Genomic DNA, 18,787 nt, shown 5'->3' on the forward strand with positions numbered 1-18,787 from the left:
TAAAAGCTCACAAAGTCCTAAAATAAAATGAGTTTAGCAAGAATTGGATAATCCTTCACCTGATACGAATTCCCATGCCTTTTAATATACTTGAGGTTGAAATTGTTCTACTCTCCACATATAGCTTGTTGTAAGTTTGTGCTCAAAAGCTCTATTTGTACTGTACTAGGCAGTATCCCTACATTTTAAAAAGGTCCATGGCTTCTGCTATTCTCACCAATTCCTATTATTGCCAGGTTAGCATCATTTTACTAATTTGACAATATCTCTTATTTGCGCATATTGCTATATGGATTATCAGGCGTTCTCAGTGTATCTCCATTTTAGTGTTAATGCACAACACACTCCTCTGCCCCACTAGCTAGGGTAGTTCGATGTAGCTACCTATATGTTTTAGCCCTAATTATGCGTAACATCTACACGCCTGTCTCTCACACCTCCTTCTCCATCAGTCTGTTGGGCACTGTATCCCAAATCAAAATAAGCACACCTCTCTGGTCACCGTGCACACAACCAAAATGCATGTCACTTGGAATCACAACAAAAAGAGCACAGCACCAACCACCAACCCCCTCTATAGTGCACCTTGCATTACAGCGCTCCACATAGGGGTATGATCACTACATAAATGTTAGACTGCAATACAGTACAATACTATGTTAAAGGTTATACATAGTTGTTGGCTATCCTGACGCTACTTTTGGTCTGTAATTTGTCATTTTCTGTTTAGTCTTGAAATAATGGAACAAATGGCTTTACTCCAGGAGACCTCTTATGAGAGGCTTTACAGATGGACTCAAAGTAAGTGAATGGGTACCTGTTTATTTAATGTATTTATTTGGCAAATGCCTAGACATATTCATTTTGTGAGTTTAAACTGTGTGCTATTCGCTCACAATGATGTTTGTGTTTTTATTTTTACATTAGTGTTCCAGGTAGGGGCATGCAATATGGTCCCAAAACCAGGAAGTTGAGAAGTGTACATGCCTGTTAACTCTACTCCCAGTGCACAATACCTTGTAAACTACCTAGTTTAATTCCAATATATATTAAAAATAGAAAATAGCATTTTGTCATTTGTATACATTTTTACATTTTCATTTGAAGAACTACTTGATGATGTAAATTGGCGATGATTTTTTGGGTGTGCTGAGTACTGAGATAAAGGCTTTCTGTAAAAGCACAGTCTTTGCAACTTTTCGAGCTAGATGTGACTGCTGTCAGGACCATGCCCAGTGTTTTTCCCTGTGAACATGACATTTGTTTTGACATTGAATTTGTTCTTCGATTGTTATAGCTGTAAGTCTGTGCACCGTATCTCCTGATGTTTGGCAGAACATTGCTCTAGCGTTGGCGTATTTCTGTCTTCCATCTTAATATTTTAAATTACTAGTTATAAAACCAAGTATGTGTGTTTTAATGCTTTTTTGAAAGCAGTACCGGTGCTAAAACACTAGTCCAGTAGGGCAGGAGGAGATGTATTTTTCTCTTTTTATTAAACATTATGGCAAGACCCTTTACTTTCTTGACTATCGAGAACACTAAAAGCGCAAAGTGTTAAACTTACTGTGAGCTTGTGTCTTAGTAAGATATTACTGTTTTTGCTTGGCAAAGTTTAGCATATCAGCATATAACATCCTCCTTTCGTGGCAACTGTTGCCTGTTTCTATTGTCCATTTTCTGTAGCACCCACTGCTCATCCAAGTCACACCCTCATAGGTTAGTCTAAACCCTTATTTATCTAGGGACCTTTTCATCCTCTGTCTCTACTAGTTTTGTAGATACATAAGAAATAGATAGTAAAGGATTCAATGCCGGGAGCTTCATTTTATGCATGAAATTACACAGCCTCAGAAGATAATCGGTACACAGATGAGAGAGAAGAACTGCTGTGGGCTTGTGCAGTCATCGTCCCAAGTGAAAGAACAAGGATTGCGGAATCACTCTGTGACTTTGCAATCCTTGTGGTTTCTCTTGGAGTCCTAGTCTGTACTCTGGCAGAGTTTGGTAGAAGTGACAGGATTGAGTAGCAAGCGATGAGAAGAAGACCATAGAAGAAGCTGTGCGACTTATTGTGTTTTGTGTTTCTTTAGTTGAGGAGGATTTTGAGGGAATATAAGTGGATGGCCAACTTTTATTTGTCAGAGCTCTAAATAAATTGCTACTGTTTCTACATGTAAATTCAGTTGTCAGGAATAATTGACTTGAGGTCCTCTGCCGCTTTCTTTCAGATGAATGCAGAACTCTGACTCAAGAATCCTGCGATATTTCTCCTGTTCTCACTCAAGCAATGGAAGCCTTGCAGGACCGCCCCGTTTTGTACAAGTCAGTAACGTTTAGTATGCTTCACATACCTTTGCCATACTACAATATGCCGTATGCAAAGCCAGTGACTGTATTAATCGAGAAATTGCATTTTTTGCTCTCATGAGGGGAACGTTTTTTCTCAGTATTCCATACATTAATGCCGCAATACAAACATAAAAATCAAATTTTATTCTTAAGAGGTGTATGAACAGGCAAAATCCAAGAAATACAAAATTAAGAGAACTTAATAGCAGATTTCTCTATGTCGAATAAAAACTACGTTTCGTTGTCAATAGACAATGTATTTTCTCTTTTTTTCCTTAACCTAAGTTAAAACATGTTGTTCGAGGCATATGAGCTGCAGATTGCACACTGTGCATAGATCGCCACCTAGTGTTGGGCCCGGATGTTTGCAGTTTGTTGTTGTCCTGAAAAGTTCTTTGGAAGTCACGAGATAGGTGACTCCTCCTCAGGTCCACATTGCGCATGGGCATCGGCTCCATCCCCAGATTGTTTTTTTCCGCCATCGGGCTCGGAAGTGTTTCCTACGCTCCAGTTTGGAACCGTTTTCCTTCGGCGTGCAATCTTCACCCAGTTTGACGGTATTGTTTCGATGGCACTACATCGACGCGATTCTCTACCACTTCGAAGTCTTCGATTCCGCTAGTCGACGAAGACCTTCGGGCCTACCTAGACCTTGCTTTCTGGCTCATGGAAATAACGCCATTCAAGAAGTGTCCTCAATGTGGGTCGAAGTTTCCCCACACCGACCTACATGAGGTGTGCAACCTTTGCCTCTCACCGGAGCACGAGGCCAAAGACTGTTCGGCGTGTGCCTCATTCCGCTCCAAGAAAACCATTTGGGACCGACGAGCTCGGAGAACTATGGCTCGCTCGTCAGCTTCGATCACCGATGACATCTTCGAAGAGGGCGTCGATGTGCCAGAACACCAGCACGCCGAAGAGAGTATTGGATCCTCAGATGCCGAAGACTCCAACGTCGAGGACATCACTCCAGCTCAACGGGTCGTAAGTAAGACCGTCGACCCCAACCCTTCCTCGACACCCTCAAAAAAGGCTTCGATCACACCCTCACCTTTGGGCCCAGGTGTACACGAGACACTGCTTCCCACGCCCCGCCTTCGGGCCCGGAGAAGCCCACTAAGCCTTCAGGCGGCTCAAGCTCGAGCCAGCCTATTCCCGGTGCCAGCAACATAACTACACCGAAAAAGAAGCCTTCTTCCTCTACTACGCCGACCGTTGCTCTAACACCTAAGCACACGGCGCCGAAGACTGGCAGCGGCTCATCGATGTCGAAACCTCACTCGGACAGACGTCGAAATCACATCCGAACCCAATGGCGGAAAAAACCAATCTGGGGATGGAGTCGATGCCCATGCGCACTGTAGTCCAGGGGAGGAGCCACCTATCTCGTGATACTTCGAAGACTCTTCCAGGACAACAATGTGCAATCATCCGGACCCAACACTAGGCGGCGATCTATGCTATAGATATGAATGTTAGCAGCCCTACATGCCAAGAACAGATGCATACTGGTAAGTAGCATATTCATTATTTGCCCTACCTACATGCCCTGACGAAGTCAATTGGTCACCAGACCAAGACGAAACACGTGTTGGCAGCGGCTATTGTTTATTCTCTTGGTGATGATTGGATCTATTTATGAAAGAAAAATAAAGGAAGATGAAATGAAGATATTCTGATTCCTTGGATTCAATAATTGGACTTTGACACTGATGAATTTATAGCTCAGGATATATCTTTGGTTTTCTCAGAGGTTTTTAAAGATCCTGTCAGGGCTAGGGTCCTCAATCCTCGCATTGAGAAAAAATATAAAGCTGCCCCTACAGATCCAGTTTATATTAAAAGTCCAGCACAATTAGATTCTCTAGTAGTGTCCAATGCACGTAAACGTGCTAATTCCCTGACATCAGGTGAGGCCTCACCACCAGACAAAGAATCTAAGCTCCTTGACGCCTCCGGCAAGGGAACAGCGGCACAAGTAGCTAACATCTGGCTCATTGCCAACACCCAAGCGTTGCTGGCAAGATACGACCGGGCATATTACGATGAACTAGAGTCCATAATGTAGCACCTCCCAGACAAATACAAAAACAGGGCTAATGAACTTATACAGGAAGGTAAAAATATCACTAATACTTCCATCCGTTGTGCCCTAGACGCTGCAGATACCGCCTCAAGGGCAATCAATACCAGCACCCTACTACGTAGACATGCCTGGCTACGTATTTCAGGTTTTAAACCTGAGGTACAAAACTCCATCCTTAATCAGCCATTTGATGAGACACATATATTTGGCCCAAATGTTGACGTGTCTTTAGAGAAAATGAAAAAAGACACAGATACAGCAAAATCTATGGGAGCCTTGCAGCAGCAAGCTCCCAGACGTTCCTTTCGTCGCTCATCATACAGAGGCAACACAAGAGGCTACTCCTCAGAAAGTCCCTCCACTTCCTACAAAACCCCTGGTCAGTCCACATTCACTAAGGGCTACCAGAGAGCGAGTTACAGGGGTAACAACAACAAAGGCAGAGGCAAAAATAACAACTCCCGCTCTTCCTCTACCCCTCCCCAATGATTTTCCTCCCCTTACCCCCCATCATTCCACTCCTGTGGGGGGAAGACTTCAACAATTCCTGCCTGCCTGGATCAACATCACATCAGACAGGTGGGTGCGACAAATTATTCAGTCAGGTTACTGTCTAGAACTAACATCTACCCCCAAACATGCCACCCAAACAGCGTCCAATGTCACAAGAACATCTATTACTGTTAAAGCAAGAAGTAGTATCCCTGCTAGAAAAAAGTGCAATAGAACCAGTTCCTCTGCACCAACAAAACAAGGGGGTTTACTCTCTATATTTTCTGATTCCAAAGAAGGACGGCTCTCTAAGGCCTTTTTTAGACCTCAGACCGCTAAATATATACATACATTTTCACATGGTCACACTCGAACAAGTCCTTCCGCTCCTGCTGCAAAACGACTTCCTGGCTACTCTAGATCTCAAGGACGCATACTTCCACATTCCCATTCACAAGGCTCACAGGAAATATCTCAGATTTGTAATAGACGGGCAGCACTATCAAATCAAAGTACTCCCATTCGGAGTTACAACAGCACAGCACCAAGAGTATTCACCAAGTGCTTAGCAGTAGTGGCAGCGCATTTACGAAGACAACACATCCATGTCTTCCCGTACCTCGACGACTGGCTCATAAAAGCGTGGAACACACTCATACCACCATCCAACTGCTCCACAACTTGGGGTTCACTATAAACCTCACCAAGTCTCATCTACAGCCATCCAAAGTACAACAGTACCTCGGTGCCACAATCAACACCTCAACAGCGCTAGCTTATCCCACTCCAGCAAGGATAGCCAGCATGCAAACTCTTCTAACAAAGGTTCAGCCACAACACTCCCTCCCAGCAAGAGTGTTCATGCAACTAATAGCGATGACGGCCTCTTGCATCTTCATAGTACCCCATGCACGACTTCAAATGCGTCCTCTCCAAGAATGCTTATCACGTCAATGGATCCAGGCTCAAGGTCACTTAACAGACCTAGTGTTGGTAGACGGTCGGACTCATCGCGCTCTGCAGTGGTGGAACACCAAAAACCTTTCCAACGGACGACCGTTCCTAGAGCCAGTTCCTCAGATAATCTTGACTGCGGACGCATCGCTCTCCGGCTGGGGAGCCCACCTACTGCAACACACCAGGCAAGGCAGGTATACACCACAACAAAAATTACTCCACATCAATAATCTGGAGTTACTAGCCATATTCCTAGCACTAAAAGCTATCCATAAGCAAGTAGCAAACAAAGCTGTGTTAGTCCGCACAGACAACATGACAGCAATGTACTACATACAGAAGCAGGGAGGCACACACTCCCTGTAACTCTCTCAACTAGCACAGGACATATGGAGGTGGGCTATACCTCAAAACATATTCCTCCTAGCCCAGCATGTTCCGAGAGTACAAAATACTGTAGCGGATCTGTTAAGTCGTCAAACGCAACAGACCCACGAGTGGGAACTTCATATGCAAGTTCTTCAACCATTCTTTCAGATGTGGGGACAACCTCAAATAGACTTATTTGCCACCCACGAAAACGCAAAATGCCCAAGCTTCTCCGCCAGATAGCCTCACCCACTGTCAAAAGGCAATGCGATATGGATGAATTGGTCAAACAGATTTGCGTACGCTTTTCCACCTCTACCACTCATGCCACTAGTAGTACACAAACTACAGCAGCATTCTCTGACCCTCATCCTAGTTGCTCCAACGTGGGCCAGACAACCGTGGTACACCACACTGCTACAACTATCTGTGGTACCGCACCAAAAACTGCACCTGTCTCCACACATCTTAACACAGAACCGTGGAGAGATCAGACACCCAGACCCAGCTCAGCTCAACCTTGCAATCTGGCTCCTGAAGTCCTAAAATTTGGATATTTGAACCTTCCTCCAGACTGCATGAATGTCATTAAAGAAGCTAGACGTCCAACCACTATGGCATGTTACGCGGCCAAGTGGAAACGATTCGTGATATATAGTCACAACAACAATATTGATCCCCTAAATGGGTCTATTCAACACATCATAGGATACTTACTGCATCTCCAAAGATGTAACTTAGCCTGTACGTCTATTAGACTGCTTCTTGCTGCAATAGCAGCATATCTGCAAAACAGACAACATTGATCTCTGTTCAGAGTGCCTGCCATTAAAGCCTTTATAGAAGGCCTTAAAAGAAAAATCCCTCCCAGAGTACCACCTTCGCCTGTGTGGAATTTAAACGTTGTTCTCACACCTCCCTTTGAACCTTAACACAGATGTGAATTACAATTTTTAACATGGAAAGTTGCTTTCCTAGTAGCTATTACTTCTCTGCGAAGAGTTAGTGAACTACAAGCACTAACCATCCAAGAACCCTTCTTGCAAATGCATCAAAATAAGGTAGTTCTACATACTAATCCAAAATTCCTGCCCAAAGTCATTTCTTCATTCCATCTCAATCAATCTGTGGAACTGCCCGTTTTCTTCTCGCAACCACAGTCAGTAGCAGAAAGAGCTCTTCACACATTAGATGTCAAAAGAGCATTGCTATACTACATAGAAAGAACTCAACCTTTTCGTAAGACAAAACAACTTTTTCTGTCTTTCTCACCAGCACACAAAGGTAATCCCATTTCAAAATCTGGGACAGCTAGATAGATTGTCAAATGCATACAGATTTGTTACCACAAAGCTGTGCCTCCTAAAGCCCATTCTACAAGAAAAATAGGGGCTTCAATGGCATTTTTAAGGAACATTCCCCTAGATGACATCTGCAGAGCAGCTTCATGGGCTACACCGCACACATTCACAAAACACTATTGTGTAGATGTGCAAACAAAACAACAAGCTAATGTGGGCCAGCTGTTCTCAAAACATTATTCCAAACTACTGCAACAGATAGGGGTGGTCGCCGCTAAGAGTGGGTACTGCTATACAATATATGCACAGTGTGCAATCTGCAGCTCATATGCCTCGAACGGAAAATGCTACTTACCAGTATGCATCTGCTCTTGGCATGTAGAGCTGCAGAGTTGCACACGCCCACCCGCTTCCTCGGCTACCCTTGTCTGATCCAGTATTATCTTAATTAGATACAAATTACATGAGCATCCTTCCTTTTCTTGCAAAGCTCCATCATTTCCCTAATGGCGAAACACAATCTGGGGATGGAGCCGATGCCTATGCGCAATTTGGTCCTGAAGAGGAGTCACCTATTTCGTGACTTCCAAAGAACTTTTCAGGATGACAACAAACTGCAAACATCCGGGCCCAACACTAGGTGGCGATCTATGCACAGTGTGCAACTCTGCAGCTCTACATGCCAAGAACAGATACATACTGGTAAGTAGCATTTTCCTTTAAAAACATGTAATTAAAAAGAACGAACGTGTGGTTCAGGTTTAGGAATGATGCTTGTAACCATTTCTGTGTTTTGTCTTCAGTGCCTGCCTTGAAATAGCAAATGCTGCACTACTTAAACAAATTGCTATTTGTGCTGTTTTTCACATGTAGGTGTTTTGAGTGTTTTCTTGAGACATTAGACGTGTCAGTTCTATGCTTGACTATTTTTCTGGTCTCTTCTGCATGGTCTCTTCTGCATGGAGTTTTACGAAGCAGAACATTCAATTTTAGAAGTGATGGTAAAGGAAATGAAAGCTACATTTTTCACCAACATTTACAACGTTATATTTCACAATATGTATTTCTGTTTAATAATTTTGTAAATACCTGACCTGTGGTGCGTTGCCACTTCCTAGCACTGATGGAAGCATAGGTGGTAGTTCTTTATGATATCTTGTGTCCTTCCTGCAAAATAGTGCAACAGAAGTTAAAGTTGGATGGATCATGTCGGCAGTCATTTTAGATCTGATCTTCATCGGGTAGTGAACCGCGTAGAGGATGGCACTTTCCTCTCATGTTGGGGGGAAAAGGATACTGTCCCCAGTATTTCATAACTGGTAGTGATATCTCTTACCCCTATTCCCTGGTGAAGATTGCAGCTTGGTTTTCGAGTTATGACTGGCATTAGGTTATCTGCAATGATGCTCATTGGGCCTCTGTGTTCTAGAGTTAGACTGGTTAGAATTGCCTTTAGGATCACAGGAATCAGGAGAGGTATTAGCTCATCAGTGTCGGTGGCTGTTAAATCTGTGGCCTTTTTGGAATGGGGTCTTTGGCCAATACATTCCCACCCTATATGGGTAATTAGCGATTATTGCTAGTTTGGTTTCCTTGGTCATGGCATGTTTGTGTGGCTGCCACTGTTATGTCCATTGACCGTGGTGACTTTTTCTAGAGGGAAATGGATGCTGGTTGTTGAGATTAATGACTTAGTCGTTTTTCGTCCCAGTAATTTTGTTTTATTTGTCTGTATTGTCATTTAGAAAAGAGGTTTGTTCTTTGTTTTGGTGAGTGATTGTTGGCTGTGGTTATGACGGTTGTTTTTTTTTTAATTCAAGTCACAATTGGCTCGATTACTTCCTTTTTTTCATGAGCCTTGTCGTCCTGTATGTAGTTCAGTTTCTCTATGTGACTTCGTAATGATACTTGATTCTCTCAGAACTCTTGTTCAATGCTCCACCTGTTCTCTGCCATGTTGTTTTTTATTTTTGTGTATAACTATTAACACCTAAGTATCTGCTGCTTACCCAAATAGTGATTGTGCCGCTTTTGCGCAAGTGTATATTTCTTATGGAAAGGTGTGCATCTCTCCATTTTAAGTCTACATCATCCTCATAAATTGACCTTTATCATCGTTGTGAGGTATTTGTGAAAAAGTGCTTTCCTAGCATCTGTGGTCTTTGTGACACAGGAGGTCTGTCAAAGTTATACCCAACGTTTTGATATGGTATTTTTACAAGTAGGTGTTCGTGGATTACTGGCTGAAACTACTTTCTTTGCTCTTTTTTGAGCACTTTTGAACTAGTTCAGATTTATTAATAAAGTGCATAGTTAATTAAAACCATTACACTTAAAAGCAACACATTAAAACAACAAAGGTGATACGATACAAAATTTGGCCTCTCAATTACAAAAAATAATAATTCATAAATAGCAAGTTTAGTTCCTCATGATACCAGTTATTGAATTGCTTACTCACTATCAAATATGCATCATTTAATTCTGTTATTGAATGTCAATATTCAAGTGAGTCACATGTCAATTTAGATGGAAGAGCGAGAGATTACTTTCTTCTTGAGTTGCTAACACCATTATGGGCTTTTATTTTCGTTTCAAATAGCTGTATATAACCTGCATGTTTAGTCAGGTGTAAGCTGGATCTAGGACTTGATTGAGTGCTTGTCTGTTATGTTGTGTGAATTTGTAGAACGCGGCTAAACACTTGTGAGAGTATCCAGGCGCTGCGTACAAGTTCCATCTATAGGTTCGAATGCTGGCCTGAATGAGAAGGCACCTCAGTAGTTTTCTTCTCTCAAAGAGTAAAATCTGACATAGACAGATAATATACAACATAGTATCTTTTCCTCTTCCACAAAGCCTACATTCCTCTCCATCCATTAATCTGTACCAAGGAGGCGACTGGTCCACAGATGGTTGAGCCCCAAGACGTAATTGCATAAATGCCACCTTTTATCTGAAATGGGTATCCATGATCAACGTAAGGCTGTGGCTTTTATCTGAAATGGGTATCCATGATCAACGTAAGGCTGTGGCTTTGAGAGATCATATGTCACTTGCCAGGCGTGGGCTTTATTTGCCAGGCTAGCCTTATCAACTTGTAACAAGATTGATCTAGTCATTGGATTGATAATTGTTTAAAATTCCTTTCATGTTGCATGGAAGTTCCATACGTTTTCTGCATGAAGGATTGGTTTGCATCATTGAGTAATTCATTCAGTCCAGCCTTCCAGTTTTGGCTATTTCTTTCCTGCCAGACCAGAGCCGATACTGTGTTGGTTTTGGCAAGGCAAAAGTTGAGGCACATCTTCAGAAAGACCTTTTTTTGTTCTCCAGCTATATTTCATATGGCCACACTCTAAACATAGCTGGGTCTCTGAGGTATACTTTGTGAAGTTTGAATATAAGCCGGTAGGCCTTTGCAGTTAATATGTCTAAAAATCTTGTCATTCTGCTTGTAATTTATTGTGGATGAAAATTACGCTGCCCTGATTTTTTTTACATGCCCCAGAATGGGGAAATGCAAAGTTTTTGATAGTCGCCAAAAACCAGTTGTTAAAGAGGCAGTTTTTGACTTCATAGCCTCGATATGCGGAATAGATGTACCTCTGGAATCGAAGAATACTCCCATGGACTTATACTGTGAGGTACATGCAACTCAGAGAACTCCAATAGTACAAGTGCTTCATGTTCTGAGTTTCTTTGTAAATTTGAGCACTTTAGGTTTCATAAGATTTGCTTCGTTTATTCAGTTCTGTGTAAGTTAAGAGACTGTTTAGGAGGTGCTGTAGGTCTACTAGTGTCAAACCGAGCAACAACAGTCATCAGCGTATAACATTTATCATCGCATAGCCACCAAGTTTTGGGGAGTGTGAATTTAATCAATTTAGATCATGTGACAAGCTGGAGATGAAAATATAAAACAGCAATGGGGCGAGGACACACTCTGCTTCAATCCTGTTTTCGTATAAAGTTGATGCAAACATTTTGTGCCTCACCGAACTTTACACAGAGCCAGGTGCCAGTGTGGAAGAGTTGGATTCCTTTCAGTAGGGTTCCTGGGTCCCAGCCTTTGCTAATTTCACTGAAGGATGGTATCGCAGAACCTGAAAGCTGCTTTAAAAACGACAAAACAGGAGTCAAGCGTATTTTTGGAGGCAAGGGCAGAGCGCATACAAATTGTAAGAGTGGCTAGATATGATAACTTGCCCTGTCCAGAACAAAAACCAGATTGATTCCAACGAATGAGGTCCAAAGAGTTTACCCATGCTGTTAGGTCTTGCAAGACCAAGCTTGCAAAGTATTTGGAGTCTAAATCTAATAGTGCTATCAATCAATAGTTTCCAGGATTGCTCCTGTCACCGCCTTTGAAGATAAGGTGTATTATGGATCCAAGCCATGAATCAGGAACTACCTAGTTCTGAAGGACTCCATTATATAGAATTGAGAAATTTCTTGCCCAGAATTCTGTTAGAACTGAAAAGTGCAGCGGACAGGCTACTGGGGCCATGGATGCTTCCTGCCTTACTCTTTCTTATGATGGTTTCCAAAGAGCTTGAATGTATAATGTTTGTCCCTAATAAACAATGATTGGATACGGATCCAGAATTGACCTTGCCTAAGAATGTAACCTGACTACATATGTGGCTCAGAATATCATGTTTGCCCCACTTCCCGCAGCAGCACCATTGGCTGTGATGGGTTTCCAGGAAATGGAAGCTGTGCTTTTGAGTACCACCATTATCCTTAATTGGATTTGTGATAGATCAATGCCTTCCCAGGAATTGCACCCAGGATTCCTCAGAAATATTTGTGTTATGGGAAGGGGCTTGAGTTGAAGTCTCCAGATATTATCATGTAGTGTGCTTTCTTCTCAGTCATTAGTTTGATTATCGTGTCTCCAGGAGCCTTTTAACCAGCACTTTTGTTTTAAGGTTCAGATGAATGTAGACAATTAGTAGCTGGAGGGGACTTTTTCCCCTCTGCTTCCAGTTCTCTAATTTAACATCCTTTAGCCAATTCTCTTTGAGATTGATTAGGCCAGCCTTAATATTGAGGAGTGCAGAAGAGTATATTGCGAGGCCTTCTTTTGGGCGTCCTTTAGGGCTTGTTCTATGAGGGGTGTTGCTGTATTCTAGCTACCCAATTAACTGGACTGACTGCTCCACTCATGTTTCTTGCAGCAGAATGATTTGAAATGTCCTCAGATACTGAATGACTTACTGGTCAAAGGCCTTTTGGGGAAACCCTATATATTCCAAGAGCATATGAGGGCTGCCGGAAGTTGTAGACTAACATTCAGGGTTCCAGGTGACCAGTCAGCTTTTTGAGCTGATGCTTTGTCTGCCCCTATTCATGAATATCAATTGCCTATCAGGATTTGGGGGAGCCAGGACCAATCGCTCTTTGCGATAGCAGGGGAGGGAGGCAAACTTGACATTGTCAGTTTTGCTGGAATTACGCCTAATCCTGCATAGCCCTTAAGCCTTGGTTCTTCTGATCGTACAATTTTGAACGTGTTAGCATTCGGTTATTTCATTGTGGAGCTTATATATGCTACATGTTGGGAATATTTTTAATTTAGTTATGGTATTTTATAGTGACACTGTACCTAAGAAGGTGCAAAGTGCACTTTCTGAGTAGCTAGAGAAATACAATGCAAGAGTTATTAAAAAAGTAAGATCATACAGAGGAAGATATCGAGGAAGACGGGGGTTAGTCAGGCAGCCTAGCAAGCGGTAATTTGAGGGGAAGGTGGCACAGATGGGTTATTAGTAGCTTTCTTAAGATGAGCAAATCAGGTTGAGTTCTGATGTTAGGAGTAAGGGAGTTCCAAAGGTTATGCTGAGGTCTAGAGACTGACTGTTTTAGGAAGTGTTCAAGGCTGGTGTTTGCAGGAGTAGTGAGTTCTTGCGCGTAAGTCCTTTCTGTCTCTGCCAGAAATGGTGAAAAGTGCTGCAAGGTAGGGATGGGTCTTGAGATGAATGGCTTTGTGAGTGAGACATCCAATTTTGAATTATATTCTAGGGTGGATGGGAAACCAATGGAATCCCTTCAGCACTGGGCTCATTTGATACCATTTTCTTGTTGTAGAGATCAGCTAAGCTGTAGCAGAGAAGACTGCATTGGTGGGGTTGAGAGAAGGCAGTGGAACACCTGCAAAAACTGTGTTGCTGTAGTCCAGGCAGGAGGCGATTAAGGTGATGGCCACAGCTCTCAGTTGGTCGGGGGTCAGAAGATGCTTTATTTTTTTCAGGGCATGACGGAAGTGCAAACTAAGGATCTTACGGTGGAGGATTGCTTTATCTATTCCTTGGCCCTGTAGGCTTTATAAAATTCTGAGGACTGTGATACTGGCTATTTTGGATACAACATTGTCTAACACTGGAAGGGTGGCACTGGTTAGAACCGTCTTAATCATTTGCTGCCACGTGGTGTCATTTCTCTTTCTGCTGTTTCTCCTGATTAACATGCTTTTTCTCGAACTATTTCTCCATTAACAAAACTGTGATTAATACCTATTTTGGTTGAAGCAGTGCAACAGTACAATCATCGTGATGAACGCTTGCAAAAGTCATTGTCAATCTGGATACCGTGCATAGGGAACACAATTCATGAGCTGTAAAAGAGGGGAAACAGTCGAAACAATGGGGGCAGAGCCACAGGTATTCCGACTACGCAAGCACGACCCCTCTCGCCTTAACCACGCGTATGCATGGTTAAGGCAGTGCGCGGTCTAGCTGCTGGCTGCAGCTCGGTGGAAGCAGGATGGCACCAGTAAGAGAGGACACGGTGAGGTAAGTGGGGCTGGGTTTGGTGGTGGTAGTTTGTATGGGTTAGGGGTAGTTTTCAGGGTTGGGAGGGTTGGGCCGTTTTCAGTGTGGGGGGATGGGTCGTTAACAGGGCAGGGGGGAGTCGAGGGTCGTTTTCAGGGCTGGGGAGGGGGGTCAGGGTAGTTTCCAGGGCTGGGAGAGGGTCAGTCGTTTTTTTAAATAGCGGGTTAGGGTATTAGGCCTAAGGGCAGTGGAAGGTGATGGGGTAGTTTTAGGGACAGTGAAGGGGTGGGGTCAGAGAGACGGTTGGGGTAGGGTATGTTAAGGGACAAGGTTTTAGGCCTCAGGACAGTGGGAGGAGGGTCGGGTATTTTTTAAACTAGGGGTTAGGGTTTTAGTCCTAAGGGCAGTGGAAGGGAGTGGGGTGGTTTTAAGGACAGTGCTGGGGGTGAGAGGGGGTCGGGTAGTGTATATTAAGGGTTAGAGACAGTGTGCGGGTGGGATGGGGTCTGGTATTTAGACCTCAGGGCGGGGGGACAGGTAGGGAGTTTGTAGCTTGGGGAGGTGGGTCGCGACCTTAACCGACGCATACCCGATTACCATTCATGCATTAACACGAAAATGCGTGGTAAAGGCATGCGTGATATAGGAATGTGTGGTTAAGACGCATTTGTGGTTCAGGCTGCGTGGTTTGGCCTTGGGTGCCTCTATCATTCAACTATAAAAGAGCATGAAGGCATTCAAGGGTCAGTTAACAAGGTTGGGACAGCAGGACTAGCCATATCTTGAGCAGAGATATCACAGTATTCCCATCAGCGGTTCCAAATATGTGCATGTCTACAGGGGGAACCTCTCATTTGATAAACAGGTGGCACCCAGCTATTCACACCCTTGTCGCCCCTGCACCCCTAGAGCTTGCCAATGTTGCGTTTGGCTATGAGGAAGTCCAGCTTTGCTAGTATTTCGGTTCCCTAGAAGGGTCCAGATCCTTTAACAAGCTAAGAATGAAAGACTTAGAGTTGAGATCAATGTAGAAAGTGTGTATTGTCAATAGTGTTCGGGTAATCTCCTCCCCGCTGTACCTGGTGTTCACCTCACTTCGGTAGTGCTTGGCAGAGGTTAACAATGACTGCCTCTGAGATGGGGCCTCATTGTCCCCGTTACACATTAGTTTCCTGGCCTCACTCCGTAAGCTCCATCCTTCTTTTGCTCTCTGGAGAGGTAAAGCGTGTTCTGCTTTCCTTCCATTTCCTTCTCTTACGACTTCCGCTCCCGCCAGGGCTCGTGCACCTTCTTGTGCTCACTCTCAGGCGGTTCTCTTCCTCGCCTTGCGGTTAATGTGCACTGTGCGTCTGGCGCTGTCTCTCCCCTGTTGTCTGTGTCTTTCGTGGCTGGCCTTGTAGGTGCTTCATTTGCTGTTGCCGCGGCGGACAGCCTTTGTATGGGGCTCTTCCTAGAATCCATCCAACCTTCTTCGTCACCAATCTTAACGTGAGTGTCTGTGTTATTGCTGTAAAGATCTATGAAGTAAGACACCTGATAGGTAGGGTGACCAACTGGCATTGGTGCAAATTCAGGACGGTGAGTGTAAAAATTCAGGACAAAGGGTCAAAATTCAGGACACAAATTCAGGACAGGAGGTCAAAATTCAGGACAAAACTTCAGGACAATAGGTACGTTTTACAGACACATCAGAGGTCGCGCAATAGTATATAAGTAAGCCCAGCCATTTCCAAACATATTCAACCATTTGCAAACCTATCCATCATGTATCCTTCCATCTATCATTTCACTCATCCATCCTTTCATCCATCCTTTCACTCATCCATCCATTATCCATCCATCCACCCTTTCACCCTATCCATCTGTACACTTATCCATCCACTCTTCATCACATCCATCCATTCACTCATCCATCCAGCCATTTACCCTTTCACCAATCCAGCCATCGTTTCACTTACTAATCCTTCCACCCATCCACTCTTTTAGACATCCATCCTCCCTTTCTCTCTCCATCGACCTTTTCACTTAGCCAACCTTCCTTCCATCATCCATCCATCCACCCATCCATCCATCTACTCATCCACTCCATTGACCCTATCACTCATCCATCTATCATTTCACTCCTTCACACATCTATTCATCCTTTTGTCCATCTACCCCCCTTTCACTGACTCATCCATCCATCCTTTTTTTTTTTTTAAGAGTTTTTTTATTATTGAGTAAACAAGTGACATATCAGCAATTTACCATCTTATATAAAAAGAAAATAAAACACCTTGGATACACTTCAATCGTCGTCGTCAAGCAACCAGGATTAAACAATACTCAATATTCTTATTCCCCCCCCCTAACTCCCCTACCTCCTCCCCCACTACCCCCCGTCAGTGTGCCCTCAAATCACCTTGTACAATGGAGCATCTACAAATCTGGGTCCACATAGGTCAACCTGTATCAATATAAAATAACATCACCATGAATCCCAAGAAAAGGTAATTCCCATCCGTTCGCTCACATGTGCCCCGACTCTCCTTTCTGAACTATCAATCTGACAGGGTGTAACGTGTAGTGCGTGGCTCCTCCCTATACATGCTTAAGTGTCCCCATCTGGGACATTCCCCTCAACGTTCCCGGTGGCCTCCACACCAGTGCTCTCTCCCTGATCTGCCCCAACCTGTACCACATCCTCGCCTTCCGGCTCCTCCGGTAACTGGAGCTCCGTCACCAATGCTCCCCAAGCCCTCGCAACTTCCAGCGCCTTATCATTAGAGGAGCGCCTAGCCAGCTGGAGTCGAAGTGTCGCCTCACTCCCAACCCACCGCTGGAAACTCGCCTTCCATCTCCCAAAACTAGGACCTGCCCTCGCCTTCCAATGCATGGTGAGCTCCCTCTTTGCCATAATTAAGCCCAAGTCATAAAATTTGCTTGTCACTTTAGTGGAAGGGGTGTGTGGAAACCACAACAGGAGGCAGGTTCCCATCTCAGCCTCCAACTCTCGCTCCGTCACACGATTCAAGCATGCCATCACATCCGCCCAATAAGAACCTAGCCCCACACAGGACCAAAACATGTGAACAAAATCAGCGTCTTCTGCCTGGCACCGAGGGCACAGCGACTGGGCCCCTCCGAAATACTGCTGAATCTTGACCGGGGTTAAGTAGGCCCTGTGGAGAGTGTAAAATTGGACCAATTGGAACCTAGCGTTGCGCGTGCCCTTCCAGGCCTGTCTCAGCCACTGTGGCCACGTCGTCTCCGGGATGGGCCTGCCAAGGTCCCCCTCCCATTTGCCTCTCAGGCGATCCAGAGGGGGAAGGTGTTCCGTGGACAGTCGCCGATATAAGCAGGTGATGGCCTTAACCGTACCCGCCGCCATAGTGAGGTATTGGCACCCCAACGATGCCGGGGGTTCCGACAATCCCATCTTCCAGTATTTCTGAATTCCCGCCACGAGGGCAGCATGCAGTAAATAGTCCCCTCTTGGTAGGTCAAAGGCTTCCCGCAAGGCCGGGAAAGGCAGCAAGACACCGTCCCTATATAAATCGCCCATCATGTGGAGCCCGCGCTCCTCCCACCCAGCCAATGCCGACCAATCTCCACGACTCATCCATCCTTACATCCACCCTTTCACTCATATGTCCATTCATTCACCCTTGCACTTATCAATCCATCCATCATTTCACTCATCCACCCACTCACCCATCATCCACCCAACCATCCACCATCCACCCACCCACTCATCCATCCTTTCACCCACCCACCCACCCACCATCCACCCACCCATCCACTCATCCATCCTTTCACCCACCCATCCACTCATCCATCCTTCACCCACCCACCATCCACCCACCCACCCACTCTCCATCAATCCATCCATCCATCCTTTCACCCACCCACTCATCATCCATCCATCCTGCCCCTCATCATCCATCCATCCTTTCCCTCATCATCTATCCATCCATCCTTCCACCCACCCACTCATCATCCATCCATCCATCCTTCTGTGGAAAAGTAAATTCTGCCATGTTCTGTGTCCCTACGCGTCCTCCATCATATGTTATCTGTGCATGATTAATATGCATATGTATTCCCCATGTTTGATTAAAGACACAATTACAGTTGTGTCCATCTCTAGTATGCCAGTTTCCAGTTCTCGTGAATACTACGAATATCAGGCCTATGTAAAGTTACGTTGCCACGTTTCTCAGTGTGCACGTTATTCCATTGTAAAGTCCCCGTTTCTAGGCCTCAAAAGGGCCTGGACACCAGATTCAGCTCCTGTCTCCTGAGCCTCGCTGAGGAGCGATACAGCCCCCACCTGTATCCCTGACCCTTCACTTACTTCCTGCCTTGCAGTGCCCGGTTCAGCCTGGCTCTGCCTCTGAGTCTGCCAAGAGTATGTTATGATTCCAGTTATCAGTTCAGTCCTCCTTCTCTGCATTCCTAAGCTACTGAACCGC

At 44.5% G+C, this 18,787-nt stretch overlaps 1 protein-coding gene across 1 annotated transcript in view; it reads left to right on the forward strand.

Annotated features, from left to right (window-relative positions):
* The window catches only part of COG6 (component of oligomeric golgi complex 6), a 464,502-nt gene that overhangs the window by 130,094 nt on the left and 315,621 nt on the right, over positions 1-18,787 (forward strand). The window contains exons 7-8 of the mRNA XM_078657244.1: positions 731-801; positions 2,232-2,325. Coding sequence (XP_078513370.1) covers positions 731-801; positions 2,232-2,325 — 165 coding nt within the window. The remainder of the gene's footprint in view (positions 1-730; positions 802-2,231; positions 2,326-18,787) is intronic.

Source organism: Lissotriton helveticus, chromosome 8, assembly GCF_964261635.1.
Source record: "Lissotriton helveticus chromosome 8, aLisHel1.1, whole genome shotgun sequence".
NCBI classification, from domain to species: domain Eukaryota; kingdom Metazoa; phylum Chordata; class Amphibia; order Caudata; family Salamandridae; genus Lissotriton; species Lissotriton helveticus.